Source organism: Centropristis striata, chromosome 15 (assembly GCF_030273125.1).
Source record: "Centropristis striata isolate RG_2023a ecotype Rhode Island chromosome 15, C.striata_1.0, whole genome shotgun sequence".
NCBI classification, from domain to species: domain Eukaryota; kingdom Metazoa; phylum Chordata; class Actinopteri; order Perciformes; family Serranidae; genus Centropristis; species Centropristis striata.
Window position 1 is genome coordinate 16,914,227 of NC_081531.1, and position 23,267 is coordinate 16,937,493.

At 37.9% G+C, this 23,267-nt stretch overlaps 1 protein-coding gene across 1 annotated transcript in view; it reads right to left on the bottom strand.

The window, feature by feature from the left end:
* Positions 1-23,267, bottom strand: part of doc2b (double C2-like domains, beta) — a 130,163-nt gene that overhangs the window by 35,249 nt on the left and 71,647 nt on the right. Inside the window, exon 3 of the mRNA XM_059351362.1 lies at positions 8,764-8,838. Coding sequence (XP_059207345.1) covers positions 8,764-8,838 — 75 coding nt within the window. The remainder of the gene's footprint in view (positions 1-8,763; positions 8,839-23,267) is intronic.

Below are 23,267 nucleotides of genomic sequence, written 5' to 3' on the forward strand. Positions count from 1 at the left end.
CAAGGACTGCATTTTTTCATCTACATAATATTACAAAAAATAGACACATCCTGTCTCAAAAGGATGCAGAAAAATTAGTGCATGCTTTTGTTACTTCAAGGTTAGATTACTGTAATTCCTTACTGTCAGGCTGCTCCAATAAATCCCTTAAAACTCTTCAGTTAGTCCAAAATGCTGCGGCTCGTGTACTGACAAGAACCAAGAAAAGAGATCATATTTCTCCTGTTCGAGCTTCGCTGCACTGGCTCCCTGTAAAATCCAGAATTTAGTTTAAAATCTTTCTTCTTACTTACAAAGCTCTAAATGGTTAGGCACCATCATATCTTAAATCTGGAGCACTACATTCCCAAATTTCTCCGTTACTTGTGGTTCCTAAAGTCCTTAAAACTAGATTGGGAGCCAGAGCCTTCAGTTATCAAGCTCCTCTCTTGTGGAATCATCTCCCAGCCTCAGTACGGGAGGCAGACACCCTCTCTTTATTTAAGAGTAAACTTAAAACTTTCCTCTTTGACAAAGCCTCTAGTTAGGGCTGGCTGAGGTCCGTCTAGGATTTTTTAAATTTACATTTGAGCCAACATCTCGCTGTAAATTATTGATGAATTTCATCCTGAACTGTGAAGCACTTTGTGAAGTTAGTTTGAACGGTATGATACAAATAAATTGTTGATCATCCTTCTGACATTTAACAATAATGACTATTAAGATTTTACCGGGACTATGGTTTGCAGAAATGTGATGAAATAGCGGTATGGACGCTACAAATAGCCACAGCTGTGTGCAATGACAGCTGCTCTGTAAGAGAACCTCCCTGCTAAGACACAGTCACAACTTTTCATATGCAAACGTATGCCTAAAGGTGTTTCTATATTCATTGAGGCTTGCATGCCCGCTCAGCTCCACAATGATTAAGATCTGTGAAAGAGAATCAGCACATGTAGCATTATAAATCTCATAAAGGAAAGCACATTCTGTCTTTGTGAGTGTACACAGTGATAGTGATGAACTAACACAGAGTTTTACACCCAGTATTGATGTTAAATGATGTTGTGACCTATCATTAGGCCCTACACTCTGTATCATAAATCTACGGGGACCCTGACCTGACACACCTTTTATACAGTCTTTAAATCCTTCTGCTCACACAAGCAAAGGGCAGATACACAGCGACATGACCCGACCTTATCCCTACATTGTCTCTGCTCAGGTTAAACAACATTAGCTAACCTCCACTGACTTAATAAACAGAATCATCTGAATGCCATGGCCTACAAGTGGGAGTATCCTTGGGCAAGATACTGAACCCCCTATCACTCCTGAGTTCCTGATGGTGGCAGGTGGCACCGTTTAGGGTAGCCTCGCCACCAGTATGAATGTGTGTGAATGGGTGAATGAGTGCAGTCTGTAGTGTAAAGCACTTTGAGTGGTCACCAAGACTAGAAAAGAGCTGTATAAGTGCAGTCCATTTACCATTTAGATTGATCAATTGGACTACAGCATAGACTGTATAAATAATGGATGTAGTGACCGTGACATCACCCATTGGTTTGTGGACTGCCCGTTTGAGGCATCGAGTTCAGCGTTACACTTGTTGCCATATTTTTTTCGGAAACGGGAAGCAGAACATATTTGGACTGTGGAGGAGCGAGAGGGATCTGACGACACTGACTTCATTTTAGCATTAACTGGAGTATTAACAGGGATGTTCATTTTGGCTAGCATAAATTGTCTGGAATATATTTTTTACTAGCAATTGAGACCATAGTGTTGTCCTAAAAAAAAAATTCTGAGGTAATAAATGACGTGAGAAGTTTTCACTTCTCATTTTGTATTGAAATGGGTGGACCCAAATGCTTCTGCAGCCGCCGTCAGCATCCTGCTATCAATACATCATCAACAGGTTAAGTTACAAATCATGTGTGCCATTTATTTGAGAAAAACAACTGACCATGTCCAGAGGGAAAAATACAGCAACACCTCTAATTTCACCACTCCATAAACAAGTAAAAATGTAATGTAATGTACAAAAAATGTATAAAAATGTGATGTAATAATTTATGGTTTGTCAAGAGCTACATACATACAACAGTTTCTCCCTTTGCTCAGTACTTCTCTGTATTGTCTTTGCTTAAAGCGCTGCTTAGCAGAGATTTTGTTATCTTGTTTGGCCAGATGGTAAAAAACCTGACAACCTTATTGTGATGATAAAACTCCAGGAAGCTCACAGTCACAGCACCTCTATGCCCAAGGAATAATGTTGTTTATCACAGAATAATGACATCTAATTCAGTAATTTAAAATATTGAATAACACTTAAAATAAACACTGTGAAAAGCAATTATTTTGTGAGAAGTTAAATAAAATGTCTTTAGAACAAATAAAGTGATGATTCACTACTGATGTAATTACTCCTAATTTATGTTCAAAGGTTAAGAGTAGTTTTAGCCTAAAACCACTGCAACTGAATATAGCTAAATGGCATGTTCAGGTAATTTTGTAAACAATTCTCTATCCTCATGTTTTTCTCTGTAGAACAGAGAGCACACAAATATTTTCTAACATCAGACAGTCAGAACCAGGGCTTGTACAGTGTTTTTTTGTGTGTAAATGATAGCATTTCAGTAAAAATACACTTTGCTGCAACAAATAATTGGAAAGATCCTCAGGGCGCGATGAATGTACACAGCAATCTGGTCACCGGTTGTTGAGGAATCTCTGGATCAAATCTGTTGGACCGATATTATCACAGATGATATCTACAGTTGGTGAATTTCTCCTGTAACTCCAGCTTTAACTGATTGAAGGGGTGGAGCTGTCCTATTCAGACCAACAGCAGGCCGACTGTTGATTTGTTTTATGGGCTTATTCAATGTGTTGTGTGTCAATTATTACACTACTGTTTCATTGCAGTTGTCAGGCCGTGGGCTTTCTCACTTTGTGAAGGGCTAATTGCACATTCTCATGTGAATAATCAGCGCTCTATCTGTGCATTCTCACTAATTAGTCCATTTTTAAATTTCAAGAACACAAGTTGTGTCAAAACAAAGCAACACCAGTTTCTGCAGATAGAAGCAGTCATTAATTTATTCCAGTCAGATATAAAGAGATAAGAAACGTCATTAACACTGCACAATAAAAGTCACAATGCACTGTCAGGCTGGGCATACAAAGTGACATTGTGGCATATGCATGGCTGACATGACTCTCTCCATCTGTGTACAGAGGACTTGCACATTCATTTAGTTTATTGTAAGTCTTGAGTTCAGAGAACCTGAATGACCTCAGCCTTGTAGAGAATGTAATAATGTGTCTGTCATTTTTATAATTATAGAACGGTGAGAAGTCAGTTTGTCAGAGCTGCATTATCTGTTGATCTATAAATCTGAGTATGAAATCATCAGATTAGCAATAATAATAGCAGCTCTGCAGAGTTTCTCAACCGTATCACAAAATCTGCTGCACACTGCAGTGTCACCAATCATTTTCCCCATTGCAAACTCCTCTGTAAGTAACATTCACAACATTTGTAGATGGTTGTTGCTGTGGGGCTTTTACCTTAACACATGCATACAACACTTTTTTTCTAAACTTTTCTTGGCTGGTACACCTTTTTACTTTCATTTACTGTTCCTGCAAAGGGAAGTATTGCCATGAAACATTTATGGTACTCAGAGGATGACTCCTAATGGCTTTGTTCTTGCCATTTTATGTAACAATTTAACATTCTAACTCTGAACATTTGAGTTCATGACGGGACATGTAAAAAGAAATAGCTGTATTCTTTGCTATGTTCAACTTATTTGTAGCATAGCGGGGCATCTCCAGTGGCACACCTGGTAGAACGCATAGCATAGAGGCTCAGTCCTCATGACTGGGCGGCCCAGGTTCAAATCCGGCTCGGAGCCCTTTCCCACATATCTTCCCCTCTGTCTCCCCCTTTCACTCTGAATGTCTATCAGATAATATCAATAAAGCTATAAAATGCTTTATAATTCCCTGAAAAGTATTTAAATTTGGGCTATTACCGTTGTGATCCTCAGACAACTACAATTAAGTTGCCTTAATTAAAGGGTAATAATAGAAAAAGGAAAGAATATGTATCGTAGTAATGTTAGTATGATTTGGGCGTACCAAACTAATAAAAACTGAGTCTAAATGTCTACTCCTTTCAGTCTAGGTAAAATCTAGAAGTCTTAGATTATAGTTCAGCATGGACAGTCTGGCTGAGTTATTGTAGCCAACTTCATATGCTTTCACACCTGAGCTGTTTGGTCCGCTTGACAAAACTGATGCGTTTTGTAGTCTGTTTGGTTTTTGCTGGTGTGAATGCTAAAGAACTGAACGCTGGTCTACTAAAAAACTGGGGTCTCGGTTCGCTTCCAAGTGCACCAGAGATAGGTTTGCCACAGGTCAGACCACAGTCTGAACCGAATCGAACCAAAACTCAGCGCATTCTGGGTTGAATTTGCCTGGACATGGTAATAGCAGGCTTGAAAAATGTCTCGTAGACAGACAGTCTTATAGTGAAGTAAAGGTCCTTATCTAAATGGTCAGATGATCACATAACACAGTTGCTTTTGTCTACAAACAAAAACAACAAAGTTGTCAAATTATTTAGTGACAGAATGTTGGCTAATGGATTCAGTAGCACAGTGGATCAATGCTGTATGAAAGTTATAAAAACTTCAGCAACAATACATTAAGGTGTGTGACTTGCTTCTAAAAAATGTCAGCTCTTTCTCTCATATATTCTGTCGAACAGACGAAGGGCTGTATGACATTTGGTTACAATGCTTGGAGCGCTTGAAAAAGCACAATGTGGAAATAAACCAAACCATGTGAAAAATGCAACAATGTTGCAACTTCACCACTGAATCGCACAGAGCCCGCCAGACTTAATATGTGAAAGCGACTTTAATGGGTAAAGCTTCCTTTTACTCTCCCTTAAGTACTGGCTAAATACATGAGTAAAAATATGGTAAGAACTGTAAATTATTATTAGGAGGTAAATACTTCTCAATCACAATCACAGCAAATATCAAACTAAGGAGGTGTTTCTTTAGAGTGCTGCCTAATTCCCTGAAAAGAATGTATTTAAATTTTGGCTATTTCCGTTGTGATCCTCAGACAACTACAATGAAGTTACCTTAATTAAAGGGTAATACCAGCGATGTTTCCAATGAAGAATCCATTAAATTGCCGACCACATCTGAATGTCATAGCATATATACACATTACTTATCATTTGCATTGTGAGATAGGACATTTGTGCTGCATTCATTTGTTATTGAAATGAAAAATGTCTTCCTTATTGTAATTCATGGCTCAGCTGATCCGTTTCCTTTGCTCTTCATTATCACACATGTACTGTAAACCGCTTCCAATGTGTTTTTTAAACACATTGGAAGCGGTTGGAGTATCACATCTCCTTTGTAACGTTCCCACATCACGACTCAAAGCTCATGAACGACTTCTTGACTTGTGAATTGGGATCATCCAAGGAGCATGTGAATGCACCTCTGGGCTCGATGGAGGTCTGTGCTCTCTAAGTGCAATTGTAATTCATCCATCTTTTACATATCTGTGAGGCGTGAATACACACAAAACAGCGGCCTAAAGTCAAAGCTGAAGCGGATATGAAACAATTAAAAAGTTCAGATCAAAAGAACAAATGAGATGAGTTTTAAAAAGAAGAAAGGGAGATGTGAGTCAGGTTGATGGATAATCACACAGCTTTGGCTCTCAATAAGCTGCTTTTGTAGACTGTACTCATTCACAGGATCTATATAACATTTGAGGATTTTAATGAAAGGATTAAATCAACCTCAAGGCCTCCTGTCAGACGCAAGCAAATTGAAGAATTCACTGTCAACTAGTGAGTCACTTTGTACTTTGACATTATACATTCATAATTTTGTGTGTATCTTTTGTTAATTTTGTTTGAAAAGCATTGATTGGAGTCTGACGTGTGACTCTTGAGAGCTTTTAATGTCTCTTATACAACAGATCATACATTACGACTCTTTGAGTGCATCCACTTGTGACACCGAGGAGACCGAAGCTTGGCTCACAGCATGATAATAAGACACGGCCTTCACAAGTAAAGCACATTGCTAGTAAGTGAGTACATTAGGTCATCTGGTTAATGTTGTTTACATCAATGACGCCTGCACTGACATACCCTCACTGAATTAAATTATTAGCTTACTCCTCATATGGGTCTTTTTACTGCTCTGAGGAAACCACAAGAAGGGCTCAAATATAATAAAACATGTTTGCACTCCTAAAAAAAACAGACTTCAAGAAACGTTGTTGACCCATCAAAGCTAATTTACAGTGGCAACAGACATGTTTCATTGCTTTAACTAATCATCATAGAGAAATAACACTATAGGTGTTAAGATTGGTGACCTATAAGCCTCGCTTTCACTATGCAACTCTCTCTGCCGCTGGGTCCGATCTCCTGGGAAAATCAAGACTCAATTTACAACACAAAACACTGAGAGGATAGCGCTTGAGTTGCACCTATACTTATGAAGGTAATAATATAATAACAAGAAGGCTCCCAACTCTGAACCAAGAGAAAACTCTTTATTGCCTCCCACATTGACACCTGCAGTGTCTTACAGCTTCAATCCTTCTGGTGTTAACTTTTACAATAAAAGCCCGAGACATACATATACACTGCATCACTGCTTACCACAGAGAATTTTACTAAGGTGCAACTCAACAAAACAGCTCAAAGTAGCTATCCTCAAGCAGAAATGGCAGACAGTGGAACTCTAAAAACTTTACCCAGCAAAAAAAAAAAAATCCCGTTATTCCAAGGAAGCAAAAAACAATCTTTGTACTAAACAAAACCTGCCTCTTTGTTGGGTAGTTAACTCTGCCTGAATATGGGTTTTCTAATTTAGTTGAAATTGGGATTCATAAGGTTGTTTTCTGGCATTGGACAGTAATGTTAGTCAGGCTACTCATGGTCGCTTTGCTAACCACATTTGAACAAGCAGATCGCCTGACTGCATCAATCCACTTAACAGAAAATATGTTATGATGGTTCTGTTGCACAGTTGTTGTTTTTTTGTGGGAACAAATGCAGCATGCTCTGTGTTGTTGGTGACATTATCACTGAGGAAAATGGAAAAGAATACAGTTGGAACCACTTGGAAATGCCAAGTGAGGGGAAATTAAAGTTGTCCTTTCCTTTTGCTTTGTGTTCTTGTGATTGTGAATTCATGACTTAGAAGAATAGCCCAACATTTGGGAAATACACATTTGATTTCGGGCAAAAACATTTTTCCATCTTGCCTTTCAGGGCTTTGTATCTCGTACATACGAACTTAATTTAACTTAAGTTTTGGCCTGAAAAACTTAATTAGGCTGTTTTGAGGGAAGTGCCTGAGGCATGATACAAAGAGAAGTAAAAGTCAGCAAAATGCAGCATAAACAAAATATTTTACCCTATAAGTTAACTGCAAATGCCTGTATGACATAATGGGACTGTGCATAGGTGCCAACTTGGGTTAAACTTGGGAATCATACTGCGTCTTACACATGGCTACTTAATATTCATTGATGACCATGATCATGAAGTCTGCAGGCAGCATAAACCTACTTAATGTGTATATGATGCATCTGGATGCAAGAAATGCCATATGTAAGATAAATGTAATAACAAACAGCAAGTTAAGTACACACCTGGGCATTGATTGTATATTACAGCTGATGCGTAATGAACTGTATGTCCGCACGCATAAAATTACGCACAGAGCTGGGAACTCTCTGTGAGCCGATCTCTGCACTACGTACAGTGTAATGAAGTTTAATTGCACTTATAGGCTATATTGTAACATTAGTTACTATAGTCATATACTATGGTGGCCCACATGATCATACTAACCTGTTATATTCATTGTTCCATATACCTGCACCCTTTGCATTCTGCACTGTTAGTCATGTCATTGTACTATATATATATATATATACATATATATATAGACCACCCTTGTTTTCTTCAATTTCTTGTTCATTTTAATGCCTGGTTAAACTAAAGGTACGTTTGTTTGGACAAATATAATAACAACAATTATAGCTCATAAGAGTTTAATTTAAGAGCTGATATCTAGCCATTTTCCATAGTTTTCCTAATAATGTTTTTGGTTATTATCAAGAAAAAGCATGGAAAATGGCTAGATATCAGCACAGTATAACAGTACAATTAAGCCTCAAATTTTTTCCGGCCAAACCACAAGTTTACCTCGTATGTATGAGATACGAAGCCCTAAAAGGCAAGGGCAGAAAAACTTTTTGGGGCCAAAATCTAAGTTTATCTCCTATGCACAAGATAGTATCTCGTACTTATGAGATAGTATCTCATGCCCGAAAGGCATTGCTGGAAAAAGGGGCAATGTTTTTTTTCACTTGCCTTTCAGGGCTTCTGTAGAAGATTGATATAACCCTCATGTTTGTATGTTATGCACAAAGATGGGATAAAGACATGGTTAGCTTAGCTTAGCATAGTGACTAGAAGCGAGTAAAAAACAGCTAGCTTGGTTCTTTCTAGTTTTCACATTTCCCCATGGTAGCCAATTCCACCTGCTTTATGCTAAGCTAAGCTAAACATGTGTTACTTTATGTGCAGTAAAGCCAAGTTGACAAAGTACTAACCACATTGTAATTGGGGGGGAAATCACATCAAAAATGGTAAAAGATGCATCCATGGAGGGTAAGAAAATCCAGCAAATATTTAATGAACTTGGTGCTCACCTTGCTGGCTCCGGGCAGTAGGTGCAACTTGACATAGGGGTCAGAAAGCCCATTGTGGTCCATCGGCTTGAGCCCCTGTGAATTAAACAAGTCATCATAAATAAAAAAAGTTTTCCTTAAAGACAAAACAAAACTGACATATGCACAAAGGGAATATAACAACATTGACAGGCAAGACTATGTTAAACAGACTTTTACCATCATTTTAAAAACTGTTAGAAACTCAAAACATATTGTCTTGTCATTTTTAGACTTTTTATAGTGGAAAAGGCTTAATTTGCCCAACAGTTTTCAGGATATGTCATGAATTAAGGTTTTTGTTGACAGTTGCACTAAACAAAAGATCATGTGTCACCACAATCTTGAGAGATTATCTTCAGGAGAACTTGAATATTTATATTAAATACTATGATAATCAATCCAGAAGTTCTCAGCTCTGGACCGAGGACAAGGGTCTGAGTGATGGTTGGTCTGTTTCACAAACAAAAGTTACATTCCTTCCTTGCGGTTTACAGGCTACTTCTGTCAATCATTACATCCAATCTTTATCTCCAATACATTCAGTACAGTCCCACCTCAGCACGCAAGAAGAGAATAAAGAGCTGACGAAAAGCAAAGAGGTTTTACATTCCTGTGAAGAGAAATCAATGAGACTGAAGGTCACTCATACAATGACCAAATGAAACAACACCTCTTGGTGCCCACTGAGTAAAGAGTATAGACCTGAAGGGTTTCCACAGTAAAATGTAGAGGGGATAATGAAATGAAAACATCTACCCAGACCGCAAAGGAAGTATGTCTTACTTTGTTTTTTTTGTTTTTTTTGTTTGACCTCATGTGGTGTTAAGATTTTTCAGGTTGTTCACACCTTCTGAGTTAAAAGCTCAAACTGGATCAATGAAGACACAGATGAAAACAGTTCTGACTATTATCATATCAGTATAAAGTGTCATCAGTGTTGCTTTCAGCTTTATGCAAATTAGTTTTAGACCCTTTGACTTGCATGTCTAAAGGACTTATCGTGTGATTGTTCAAAACATCTTTAAAGTCACTAACACTGGAGTATCAAGGCTTTAACATAATGCTTGTGATATAAGTGTAAATAAGTATGTTAATTATACATAAAAATATGTAACAATATACCCATTAATAAAGTTACTGTTGCAACTGGAGCTGCTATGATTAGTTGACTCATTGAGCAGTCAATTCACAGAAAATAACAACTTTTTTGATATGTGATTAATTGTAAACAACATTTTTCATGTTCATGTTTTTAGCATATCCATGATACGGATTTCCCACTTTTTTCTGTTTTATATAATAATAAACTGAATATCTTTGGGTTTTGGACAGAAAAAACAAGACATTTAAAGACATCTGTGATGGAGGTTTTTCCGACTTTGTATAGAATCATCAATCATTAGCTGCAGGCTTTTTTACAACCAGTACGACATTATCTTGAGAAAGGACAGAAAATGTCCAGAACGACTTAACCAAAGGCAACTTGCTGTTTGGTCTTTAAATGAGCCGTTTTCTTCAAAGCAGCAGAGGCCTTTTGCTGCTTGGCATGGGTCAATCCCTAAAAAGACTTGATCCTACATGTCCATGATCCTGTTTTTTAAACGAACATGGCCATGTTGTAATGCAGGAGGAAACCCTGTTGATATCACACTTTTTCTTCCTACTCTACAAAGCTCATCCACACAACAAAGAATAGATTATACAACTGTTCTCACAGGATGATGAGTAGTGCTCCCCCTGACTAGTGAAGTCAACTCTGCGTGAGATGAAATACCCTTTAAAGGGGCTCTCCGGTGATTCAGTATTGCAGCTGCATAAAGCTGGGAGACTCACAAGAGACAGATTAAAAATGAAAAAACGTGGTTGACATTGAAGCAGAAAGAGAGATTCCCTGACTTTGGCTCCATTTACACCTGGCATTAAAATGTGTCGTATCCAGATTGTATCTAGACATGATTTGGATCATGATCTGGTATTTATATGCCTGTCAGAATTTGATGTCTTTGACATTTTGACATTCAATTCATAATATTAAGAAAACAAAAAGCTGTCATTTTTCCTTGACAAAATGATTTATCGATTATAATTGTTTCAGTCCTACTTTTATCACTCATGTCTCCTAAATAGGCACTTTTATCAAAGCTTGCACCTCCAGTTTGTAAAACAAGCTGCTTTTTTTCTCTTCCTGTCTTTATTTAGTCAACAGAAACAGAACATACTGTTTAACACAATAACAGACACTATACACAACATATAGGAGAGCTAGGAGGAGTGGAAGTGAGAGTGTGAATGTGGGAGTGTATGCTGCTGAGTGTACGGTGTACATATGTAGATGGAATATATAGAAAGTGTAAGCGGAAAGGGAAGTGAAGGAGCAAAGCGTGACGAGAGAGTGGCAACTACATTTTTCAAGCCAGTTTGAACTATTTATTTCTAATGGATGTGTTTCTGCAGAAGTCAGACTACTGAACTAAACTATCATGACTTTTCAACAAAAAATGTGGATTCTGTGAACGTTGCATTCCTGTTTAAGGGTACACCTTTTTTTCTTGCATGCTTGGAACACTACACACACACACACACACACACACACACACACACACACACACACACACACATATCAGTCGTCCTTTCGTCGTTTCTTATTATGTTTTCCCAAACATCTTCCTCAATGTCACAATTTAGATTTCTTTGCCAAATTAGTCTTAAATTATTATATTTCCCACACTGGGCATCCACAACCATATTTTAGAGAACTGAGGCAGAGTGAGCAGAACTAGGCATCTCAAAATAGAGTCTAATCACGTTTTCTCCTACGCCCAGTTTAATGCTTAAGGTTCTAACACTACTTTTTAACTGGAGCTATAGCCAAAAGTCCCCTTTATCTTTTCGGCTGAAATGTGTACTGATCTCTTGAAATGAGAGAAACACCCCATCTCTATATAGGTCTCAAATCTTGTTCAGGTTCCCCTCTAGCCAGGACTTCCACAGGAAAGGTTTCCTGTCTATTTTTATAGATGGATTATTCCAGATAGAGGCATAATCTTGTCTGTATTGGGATATCCTGAGCATCTTGTGTAACTTTGCCCATACTACTCTAGAATGGTGTAGGATTGGACTACTTTTACAACCAGTCAGATTACGTGCAGCATTCTGTGAGAGGGTTTCAACTGGTTCTCTATTTGTGTCCATTCAGGATGTGAGCCACAGCTGGTCCAATGTTTGGCTAACTTTACCATCTCAAATGCTATGTTATAAAGTTCAACATTTGGCAAGGCCAGGCCTCCTTTTCTTCTTGAATCATAAAGCTTTTGCATGGTGATCCTAGGTTTCTTTCCATTCCATAGATAGTCCATAATTATCTGATTATACCGCTTAACGATCTCATCAGGAATTGTCACAGGTACCATCATTGATATGTAATTAAACTTAGGGGCAACTACCATTTTAATTGTACAGATTTTTCCCATAAGATTTATTGATTTCCATCTATTTAGGTCAATCTTTATTTTCTGAAGCAACGGAATCATATTAAGTTGCACAATATTACTCATATCAGCAGTCAGTCTTATACCGAGATACTTCATCCCTGATGATATCCATTTAAATCGGAGTGCACTAACCACTGCTGGATGGCACCCCCTTGACACCAGCATAACCTTTGACTTGTGCCAATTGATTTTATATCCAGAAATTTGTGAGCATTTTTCAAATGTGTCTAGAAGAATAGGGGCTGATAAATTTGGGTCCGTAGAAAGCCAAAGGATGTCATCCGCATACAGAAACAATTGATGTTCTCTACCTCCTGCCCTCACCCCTGTAATTCCTGCCTCCGCCCTTATTGTGATTGCCAGTGGTTCAAGGAATAAAATAAACAATAAAGGTGATAACGGATCTCCTTGCTTCGTTCCCCGTGAGAGCTGGAAGAAGGGAGACATTTGTCCATTGGTGAGGACTGATGCTCTCGGTATTGCATAGATCAGTTTAACACAGTTGACAAATCCTGACCCAAACTAACATTGATTCTTGAAGCACAATCTCTGAAGCCATTAACACTTGTAGCCCATGCATTTACCAGGTGTGCCAAACTGAATGCATGTTCTCTGCATTACAATTTTTGAAGAATCTTAGTCTCTGCATTGCTTCACTATTTTACCAATTGCCTTTCCACAATCGTACATGTGAAAACACTTTCAGAGGTTTAAAACTATAAATAGGCCACAGGTTGAGGCAAACTGCTACTGTGCTTTGCTTGCTTTAGTGTTATAACATTTTGTGAGAAAAAGGAAATAATTGTGTGTTTTCTTTATCTGTCAGTGCGTAGTTGGTGCAGAGTTTTGAAGAAATTGTTTGCTTTTGCAAGGTGCCAGGCTTTGTAGTTTTGTAGAGTTTTGCAAAAATAGCCTATAGTTTCAAAGATATGCTGAAGCAATCATAAGAGTTTGTGTGTGTGTGTAAAGGAGACTCTGTTGTGTAATGTTATCTCTGTTGTTAGTTTATGAGTTATATCACAGCCATGAAGCTGATTCATTTAGAAACATTCAGTTTGAAATTAGATATCAGCAAATTGGTCAAAGTGTTCAAAAAAATCATTCCCTCTGCAGTATTGTAGTTTTCCTACAGAAGAAGTGACGGATGTGCCCCTGACTGTACACAAGTTGATTTTTATGGCTGCACCGTATGGCCTTCTGCTCTATTGAGGCTCCCATCAGTGAGGAATTATTATCTGTTCCTCTGTTTCAATTGATTTCACTCTGTGTGATTTCTGGTGCAAAATGTTCAGGGACAGCACAGCAGAAAAAGGAATGTACATGCAGTATATTACAATTTGTTGCTGAACGTTTTTTTTTTTTTAATCCTTCTAAGCGACCATTAGTAACCAAAAGTCAACATCAGGCAGTATTTACCTCCTCTGCTGTGTCCACACTTAACGATCACTCTGTTGCACTAAATCTTAGTTTGTGGTTAACAGCACAACGGTAAGGTTATAAAATATACCAATAAATGTAATATAGTTATATATGTGGAATAGTAATAGCAAATAGCGCTCAAGTTGTCCTGGACGTTAAAATATTACCATTCACTGACAATGACTGCTGTGTGCTCCATCCCACAGAGCAACAGAGCAACACACGCAGTAAAGCATGTACATATCATCCGTCATTGTCAAATAAAAGTCCTGCATGCTGTGGACATGTATACATGAATATACAGTACATAAATACCCACTCCATGCAACACATTGATATTTATGCTCTGCATGATTTGTACTTTGAAAAATTCAAAGGAACTGTTTTAAATGTGTTATATATATACACACCTATTTTCCCCTAACTTATGTTAATATAAGTTATATGTTTATTTTTACCGTCTTTGCTGTTGTTCTATATTGCTGTATGTCCACATCTATTTTCCTGTAAATGGTTCTGTATGAGAGTGACTTAAAACCTTGTATTTCTGCACAAACTTAGCCAATAAAACTGATTCTGATATTGTAGAAGGCGTAATTAAGAATAATTAGGAAATATCACATGAGAGGGAGTGATGTTGCACTGTATATCATGATATATCATGTATATTTATTTCTAGTCTGTTTCCAGATATTGTAAAACTAGCACAATAAGATACCGTTGACGGTCACTTTGGGGGCATCATGTGTGATTACCAACAAGATCTCCAACCTAAACCACAGAATAGACTTGTCAATACCATCCATAGTGCACTGTAAAAAGTGTTTTTTTGTTTCAAATTACATTGTATTATAGTATATAGTATTGTATATCACTGTAGTAGACACTTTTAATTACTGTAAATCAAAGAATAGCATAAAACCTTTACTTTTTTTGTCATTTTAATTATAATTTTAGACATAAAAGTAAACCTGGAGGTCTGCACTGAAGTATCCAGGCTTCTTCCATTACTTCCTCCCCTTCTGATGGCTATTCATTTATTATGAATTATACTCACACCACTATTATACTTTTAATTTAGCCAAATTTTTATTTTTAATTGGCTCACATGATAGACCGGTCACCCACTGATTGGAGGGTCGGTGGTTCGATCCCTGACCATGGCAGCCTACATGTCGAAGTATCCTTAAGCAAGATACTGAACTGCAAATTGCTCCCGATGCTGCGCTCATCAGTGTATGAATGAATTCCCAATGGTGGAAGGTGGCACCATTTAGGGTAACCGCTGCCACCTTTATGAATGTGTGTGTGTGTGTGTGTGTGTGTGTGTGTGTGTGTGTGTGAACGCGTGAAAGAGCTGTAGTGCAAAGCGCCTTAACAGGTGCAATTCCATATTCATTTTTGGAGTTTAAAGTTTGTTACGATCTAAGATAATGTCAGATAAGGACTTAGAACAGAGGTAAACCAGTGATATATCTAGTTAAAAGTGATGTTATATTCTATATCAGCACTCATGTAATCATCTCTTGTCCAATCAAAATACTTGGTTGCAACTAACAGTTGTATAATTATGATCGCACAACACAAAGATTTCTCGTCTGGCAAATCATAAAGATCCTACATCGACGAAAAACAGCCACACATTATCACTTATCAAGTCCAGTATCATTATTTTAATTGGTCTCTGTCTTTATGGTTCTTTCTTTAATGGATCAAAAAGAAAAACAAAACAAATATGACGTCTATTCACCCACAGTTATCAGGCTTAATAGAGGAGCTGGGCTCAAAGCCCGGCACTCAGCAGGAATTACTGGCAGCAAAATGACACACTCAACTGTGTCTCTAATAAGGCAACACTACTGCTTCAGATCCTGTCTGCACAAAAAGAACCATGGTGACACTAATTTCTTTAGCCGACTCTCATGCATGTACATATTTAAACAGCACATAGACAGTGCCAGGCATACTTTGATCTGAAAGTCCAGACAGAAGAGACTGTGACAGTGACATCAGTTTAAGAGAGTCTTTCTCTGGGTGTTTTTGATTTAATTTATGGATGTCACAGAGACAGTTATGTCTTCATGTATAACATATCATTTCAGGACTTGTTAAATAGGATGACTTCTGTTGTTGTGATTCTTCTTTAGTGAATATATTGAATGGATTAAAAAAATTTATTTAACCTTCCAAAATACATGTTAGTGTTTCCTCTCTGCCTACATAAATCATCTTCCATCAGAGAATCAGGATGTAGCCTGAGAGGCAAAACCTGGGTTAAAAAAGGCCAGAGACCGCTCGGTGTACCGATCCTCGCTGCTTATTAAGCTTGATTGGTGTCAGTGGAAGGCAATTATGCGACCCAGATGAGTTTATCAACACTTTCATCAACTCTCTTCCCTCATCTAGATTTTGGCAGCTGGACAGTCAGAGGACAGAATTAATATTTTTAAAAGAATACAATTAGGATTTTGAAAAGTGCAGGGCATGTAGTAAGATGAACAGAGATGAACTTTCTATTGTCTAGCTAGTTGTTGATATTTATCTTTATTTGTTTAACTTTGGAACTGCCAAATTTGAATTTAATGTCAAATATCAATTCAAAGTAAGAAAGTAAGAAAAAAATGGCTCATGGTTTGTGAAACATGTTCCTTACATAACTTGCGTGTCACTTGCAGCATTTACGTAAATATATTTACTTTTTAAACTGTCTTTTATAACACATTACCAGGAAGTTTTTCCCCCTAGACCTAGGTCAGTGGTTTTGTAGCTTAAATTCACTGAAACTGCAGCATTTTTTACAACCACGAACCGTACGTGTATGTATAATGACGTGTCTGCTCTGTCTTTGACAGACGATCAGTCTATTCTGTCTTTTAGGTTGGAAATCTTGTTGGCAAGATATAGCTCGGTAGCAAGGCCAATATAAAATCTTATGTTATCAGCCAGTATTACACTAATGTCCACTCTGACCAAAACCACTATGGACTGTACATACCCCACATAACCAGAAAATATAATGTCAAATTTAAAATTCTCTAAATCTCCTCCTGCTTCCTTTCAACTACTAAACTTTTCCTGGAAAAAAATCTGGTCTGGGTGCCATACATAATTTTGTCTAAATTAGACTACAGGAGAGGCATTACGTACAACTAACTAGAAATAGGCAAAATTCTTGTTAACCATCAAATCATTCATAACCAGTCAAAAAATCCTTGTTGTTCCTTTCACTAAATGTATCAGTAATGCAGCACAATGTGGGACTTTGTATTGTCTCCATCTTTCTTTTAGGATCATTAAACATTTAAGTATTGCTAAAGGGTTTATTTAAAGGAAAGGATTGGTAAAATGACAACCTCACTGTTGGACATGACAATAACAACCCTACGTCTTTTGAGATTTGTTTTGATGGGAGTTGGGAGTTGCGCGACTGTTGAACCGTACTACTGGAAATTGGTATATCTTATTTTGAAAGTTTCATTTCTGTCAGTCTCTGAGTTGAAACATTTTGTCACACAGTTTAGACTCAAACCCAAAGACGAAATGTGCTTGTACAGTTGGTAACTTTTGAATAATATTTTTTTGTCATATTTGTTGAAATTGTCATTATATCCTGACAGTGATACATGACACCGATAATCTGTGAAAAAAAGGATCTTCCCCTGCCTCCTTTAGTCAAAGATGCATGCATTGAGACATGTCTGCTGCAAAATCCAACAAGAAAAGCGAGGCAGAGGGGTCTGAAAATAAGGCGATACAACACGGTCAACATTCACTTTGCAACTCCAATCTCTGTGCCAGCCGTGACCCTTTCTCCTCAATCTTGTTTCTTATTTTCTCCTCTCTTATCCGAGGAGCAGCCTGGCTGAACTCAACACGTGAAACATGCGGCTATATATAACATGCTTGATCTGAAACAGAACAGTTTTTCCTAGAATGAACAAGCTCAAAGCCTGACATCTTTTAAAATGGTACATTTGCCTGCAACTCCTTGTTCATTTATTTTCATCTTCTACTATTTATATGCTCCTCTTCATTTTGCTGCTGACACTTAGCCGTACTTCTCGACTGTGCTTTCCACACAACAAAGTTATAGAAACGGCACCATGAGAGCTGATTGGAGAGGTTCATGTGCTGTCTTCAATTACCTCTATTGTTGCCTTCAGCTAACACCTGAGCTATCATTTAAGCGGAGGCCCATTATGTGGAGTTGGATTGGAGCGAACAGACAGCTGCGTCATGCTGCTGATTGCGAGAGCACACTGTGAATACTCGGTTGATCATAATTACCGAGGGTTGGAGAAAAATGACCACTGCGAAAGGCAGATGGGTAACATGCATCAGTGTATCCACACACCTCCCATCTCACACATACTCATTCATAACAGTTCCCTTGAATAACAGCCTTTAAATGCTGTGAAATGAAGTTGAGCTCCCTTTGTTTTGGAAATGATGAGCTCCCTTGACATTTTTCAGAGGAAGCGGGGGGTGTAGTGAGCTTTGGCATGTGTGCTGGTGTCCAGTTTGGAGCTGGTGTTGATCTGAAAACATTAAATGAACAGAAATTGTATGTGCAGCAAAGTCACATTAAAATACTGCAGGGAGATGCATGCAGCTCTATCCACTTCACAAAAGAATGACATTATTGCCTTGATATCTGTATGATTTATATAAACCCCTATATGTTATGGTTCTAACTAACATATATAAAAAATATTTGATCCCCATTTCCCCCTAATGATGGTGAAATGGGGATCAATTTTTTTTTTTATATGTTAGTTAGTACTTGGTAAGACAAATGGTAACACTTTATTTGAAGGGGTGTACATTAGACTGACATGACACCTGTCGTGGACATAGGGTGAATGATGATTGATGATTAATGACAACAGTCAGTATTATCTACATCCCTTAGGGGATCACTCTGGTTATTATCTCTGCCAAGTTTAAACCCGAAGGGAATCATGCATTTAGTTGTGTGTGTTTGTGTGTGTGTGCATGTGCATGTATCAGTTTTTCCATCTATGTGTCTGCAGCTGTCTCATACTACTGAACCAGTCAGCATAATATTTTTTGATGCACATTTTTGATTGTTTGTCCTCATGTGGTTGCGATCTTTCAAAAACCTATTTTATTGATTTTTTTGTACTGTCACTTGTCACTCCTCCAGCCAGTAGGGGTGGCAAGTGATTAACAATGGCGTCAGTTACATAGCAAAGGCATTTTGTGCTAGCTAGGCTAAAAACAGGCCATGTTCTGGCCTTTGTCACAGCTCAAAAACTGATGAGCATATAAAAGTTTGGTCTCATGTTGAGCTGGAGCATGTTCAGATTCATTCCAAACCTGATATACTATCATCCACTAAAGTTAGCCATGATACGAGATGGATAAATGCCCGTTATCCATCTCGACTCCCCAGGCCAAACTGCCTATCAGAGCAGCTTGTGTGCATCAAATATCTTCTTTTTCATCTGGTTTCCATGTAATCAGCCACACAGCTGCTGTAATCTTGGCAAAAATAGACAGTAACAGGAGACAAAATACAGTTTTTTTTAGTCTAAAGCAAATATAGATCAGATTTTATAATGAATTAATTATTATATTATTGATGTCCATTACCAAAGGCAAACTCAATGCAGAAGTATAGGCAACACTGCCTACATACAGTTTGCCATACTTACCATAGTTGTGTGCACACAGTCTTCCTGTACAATGAGGGAACTATTGGTGACATTTCAAGTGTGCTTACCTTTAGTTTTACCTCCTCAACAAAGTGGTTTAGAATATCTGGCTAAACTGTTTAACGGTTGCTTAAAACCTGTCCAACTATCTGACCACTTGACCGCTTGGCCCAGTGAACACTGTTATCAGGATAATGTTCCCAGATCTCAGCAATACTTTTGGTGAATACAGTAGTCATTACTAATAGATATGATGTCCACAACAGTTAATAAGACCCAACCTTTAAGAAGTATCTTTACTCTGCAACACAGTGATTACATCATGATTTTATCTGTGGATTTTGCAAGTTCCCAGTGAGAGGAGCACCAATGAAAAAAGCCACCGATTCCATCAGTGATAATAACGATTAATTACCCTGCAATTATCTTGAGGATAAAAGATGAATTAAGATTAATGCAGTGAACACCTATCGCACATCAACAAAAGATTTCATATCTAGATGTATATATAATAAGTTTATGACACCTTCAATTTGTAAACATGAATCCACTTTAATTTATACATGAAGCCTTAGAACATGCAGTTTAATTTGACCTAATTCTGTTCATGTGTGTTTTCTAAGCCGTATGTCCCACATGGGTGCTTATTTTCTGCAGTGCTATCGGCCTCTTGGTCATCCAGGGCATATGTCTTCATTACCATATCTGACTGGCTTGGCAACAGGCAGCTTGGGGGAAACATCAATCACCAGGAGGAGCAGATAACAGGATGGATGAGACGGGGCATTGATCTCATCCACAGGGGGCTGACACACAGTCATGTTAAAGAAGGGGTTAATGCTTCAGGGGCCACCTGGGATCGGTGGAGGTGCTCAGGTCAAGGCAACTGGAGGCGATCGTGGAGTGATGGGAGTAGGCAATATGAAGAGCGGGCAGATGGGTCCCATTCATCACCAATGAATGTCAACGTTGATGATCGAGAGGCTTAAGGAGGAGAGGTGGGTGGGGTAAAGGTGGGGGTTCTGTGGAGGGGTCACGCTGGGACACATTAGGTTCAATGTCAGTCATGTGGCTGATAACATGTCCTTGATTTTGTGGGAAAACACAGCAGAGAACCTGAGTTGTGATTTTCATTGCCGTGGGACTAAACTAAACTTGCATTAAACAGCTGTTGGCAGGTAACTTGCTTGTCATTGAAATATTGTTGCAGGATTTGTTTTTTTATTATGGTGAAACAGCCAAACATAGTCTTTTATGAAAAATAGTTAATGCACTAAATGGGAGCTGGAAACACCTTTCCTGGATAAGTTCTGACGTAGCGCACATTTAACTCACGTGACTAATCAGCTGTTTCTGCTCTGTCAATCAAGACGAGCCGACATGAAAAAACAATTATAAGTTGCCCAATTGAATCTAATCCCTGAAGACTTCCATTTTCTTTCGTGGGTAGCCAAAGTTGTCAGTTTAGCAACCTCTTTTTTGTTGTTGTAGCTCTACTTCTTGGACTGTATACTGACAAATTAGTCTACAGCAATTACACTGCCACCTTCTGGCGAAAGCATGTTTATATAGCTTCGTTTATTCACTTGAAACCAACTGATGACCCAATTTGCATTTTCTTTAATGCGACATTTCAAAATGTTGCTTCAAAATTCGCATAAACTTTAATCCTAACACGGCTATAGAAGTTTTTAATTCTAATGAGTGGGTTTTTTACGATATTCTGAGAAATGTGACATGATGATTGCGTGGTGGCTGTGACATGTTTTAACCAGACGAATGCTGTTTTAAAAACTTGGTTAAGGTTAGGAAACAGGAGAACTTGGCTAATGTTGGTTAGAAAGATTAAAAGTAAGATTGTAAAAACACTACTTTCAGACATAACTTCCAACAATAGATCACAAACACTGTTCTACTGGTTGAAAGTCCTGGGTTGATTTTGCAGACCCACTTAACTTTTTACGAACACATTGCTTCCTAACCAACCAAGTTTCATCAGAAAGCTATGAATTCCAGCGCAATACTTTTCAACAAACCTCACAAGATCAGCCGATAACAGAAATGTTCAGATCCATTAAAGTTAGGCACAATACCAGATTAATAAATCCCAATTTTTGTTATCTTCACCGCAATCTGGACTGTAAAGGAGGTGGGAGGGACATTTCTTCATTGTTTGGGAGTGCAAGAGATGCACTTGGCTGAGATCTAAATTGTACTGAGTGCACTTTTCTAGCTAATCAGTAAACTGCTTGACCTTTTAGTCCAATATAGGAAATCGCTGTATTGCTTTGCACGCTGTTGTCACTGTTTGTTATAAAAGTAGTTTCTTTTAATGAGTCAACGTGTCTTGATGAGTAATCATTAAAAATATACAGCACTGTGCAACCATATAAGAATGGGACCAACAGATTAGGCATTTTTATTTAATTCACAAGAAACAAAGAAACATGACTGCTTTCTTTGAAACACGCTACAATGATAATGAAAGGAAACTCAGAGGAGGTTAGGTACGGGTTGTTGATGGTTTCTATTAGGATGCAGTGGGTCTGGATGTCAGTTGGATAAGAATACCTATTGATTAGTAGGGACTGGTTGGGATTTGAGCTTATCTCAGCGGCTTACCTTCTTGTATCTGGGGACAGGAAGCTGTTTTCCAGCACACATAAAGCAGCAACACACAGACACGATGAGAGCATGCAAGAAAGTAAAGGTGGAGGAGAAAAAGAAAGATAACATTGATCATGTTAAATTAAAGCCAAAGTAATTAGATTCACATGCAAAGAAAACATACTTAGAAGCAGACCGTACACTTCCTGAACGAGCTTTGCTGTGCCGCTCAGATCGCTGCTGAAAGGTTTTCCGTGGAAACAGTCACAGAGAATAAAAATGGATTAACCATACAGACAACACTCAGAAGTTCAGTTGCAAAATGAATTGGAATATGAGACAATAACAAAAACTTTGAATTGTTGACTTGGATCCCTTCAGCAGGTGTTTTTGCCCTCAAACCTTCATAGAATTCCCTGATATATACAGAAAATGTAAAAATATACACATTCATGTCAACACCTCCATATGGTATGTAGTACACATCACCACGTTCACCGACACTGACAATCTACAAACACTCCTAAGGCTCAGTATTAGTAGTACTGATTTATTGAGGTTTTGGAATTAAGCTTTGAATTTCTGCCTTCATATTTTATGACATAACCATTTAAAAAACAAAATCCTAAATTTGAATAAAGTGATTCATTGGATTTATTTGTGTTGGCCCACTAGAACATCAACATTGACTGTCACATCAAGACTTTTATATCTTTTCCTATTTAAAATTGGTAAGATCTTGTTTTGGAATCCCATCACCAGTGCCGGGGTTTGCAATGGCCAAATCTGAGTGACTAGAGCGGCTAACTGAAAGTCTGTGTCCTACAACAATAATGATATTAATGTAGCCTAATCTTATCGGGAACTGTGCAGAAATACCAGGTTTAAACAGAATTAATAAAACTGCAAAACATGATGTTAATATGAATGTTAGTTCTTAATCCAAATGTCAACTTTATAAAAGAAACTTTGAACCCTGATAGACTGTTCATCAAGACATAGTTTTTGCATGTCAGCCTTATGAAAGACAAATTGGTATTCATACATATCTGTTCATGTACAGATTAACCAACATATAACATACAGCATATTTATAAATTAGTGAATAATAGAGGTGTTGTTTGGCTTGTTTTTGCTGTCTGTTTTTGCACTGCTTTCAGTCTTTATGCTACGCTAGGCGAACCACATCATGAATCCATCTTATCATCTCACTTTTTGTAATAAAACCAAATACGCATAAATTGAACTACCCCCTTTAAGCTGATGATGCACAAACTTCACAATGCGC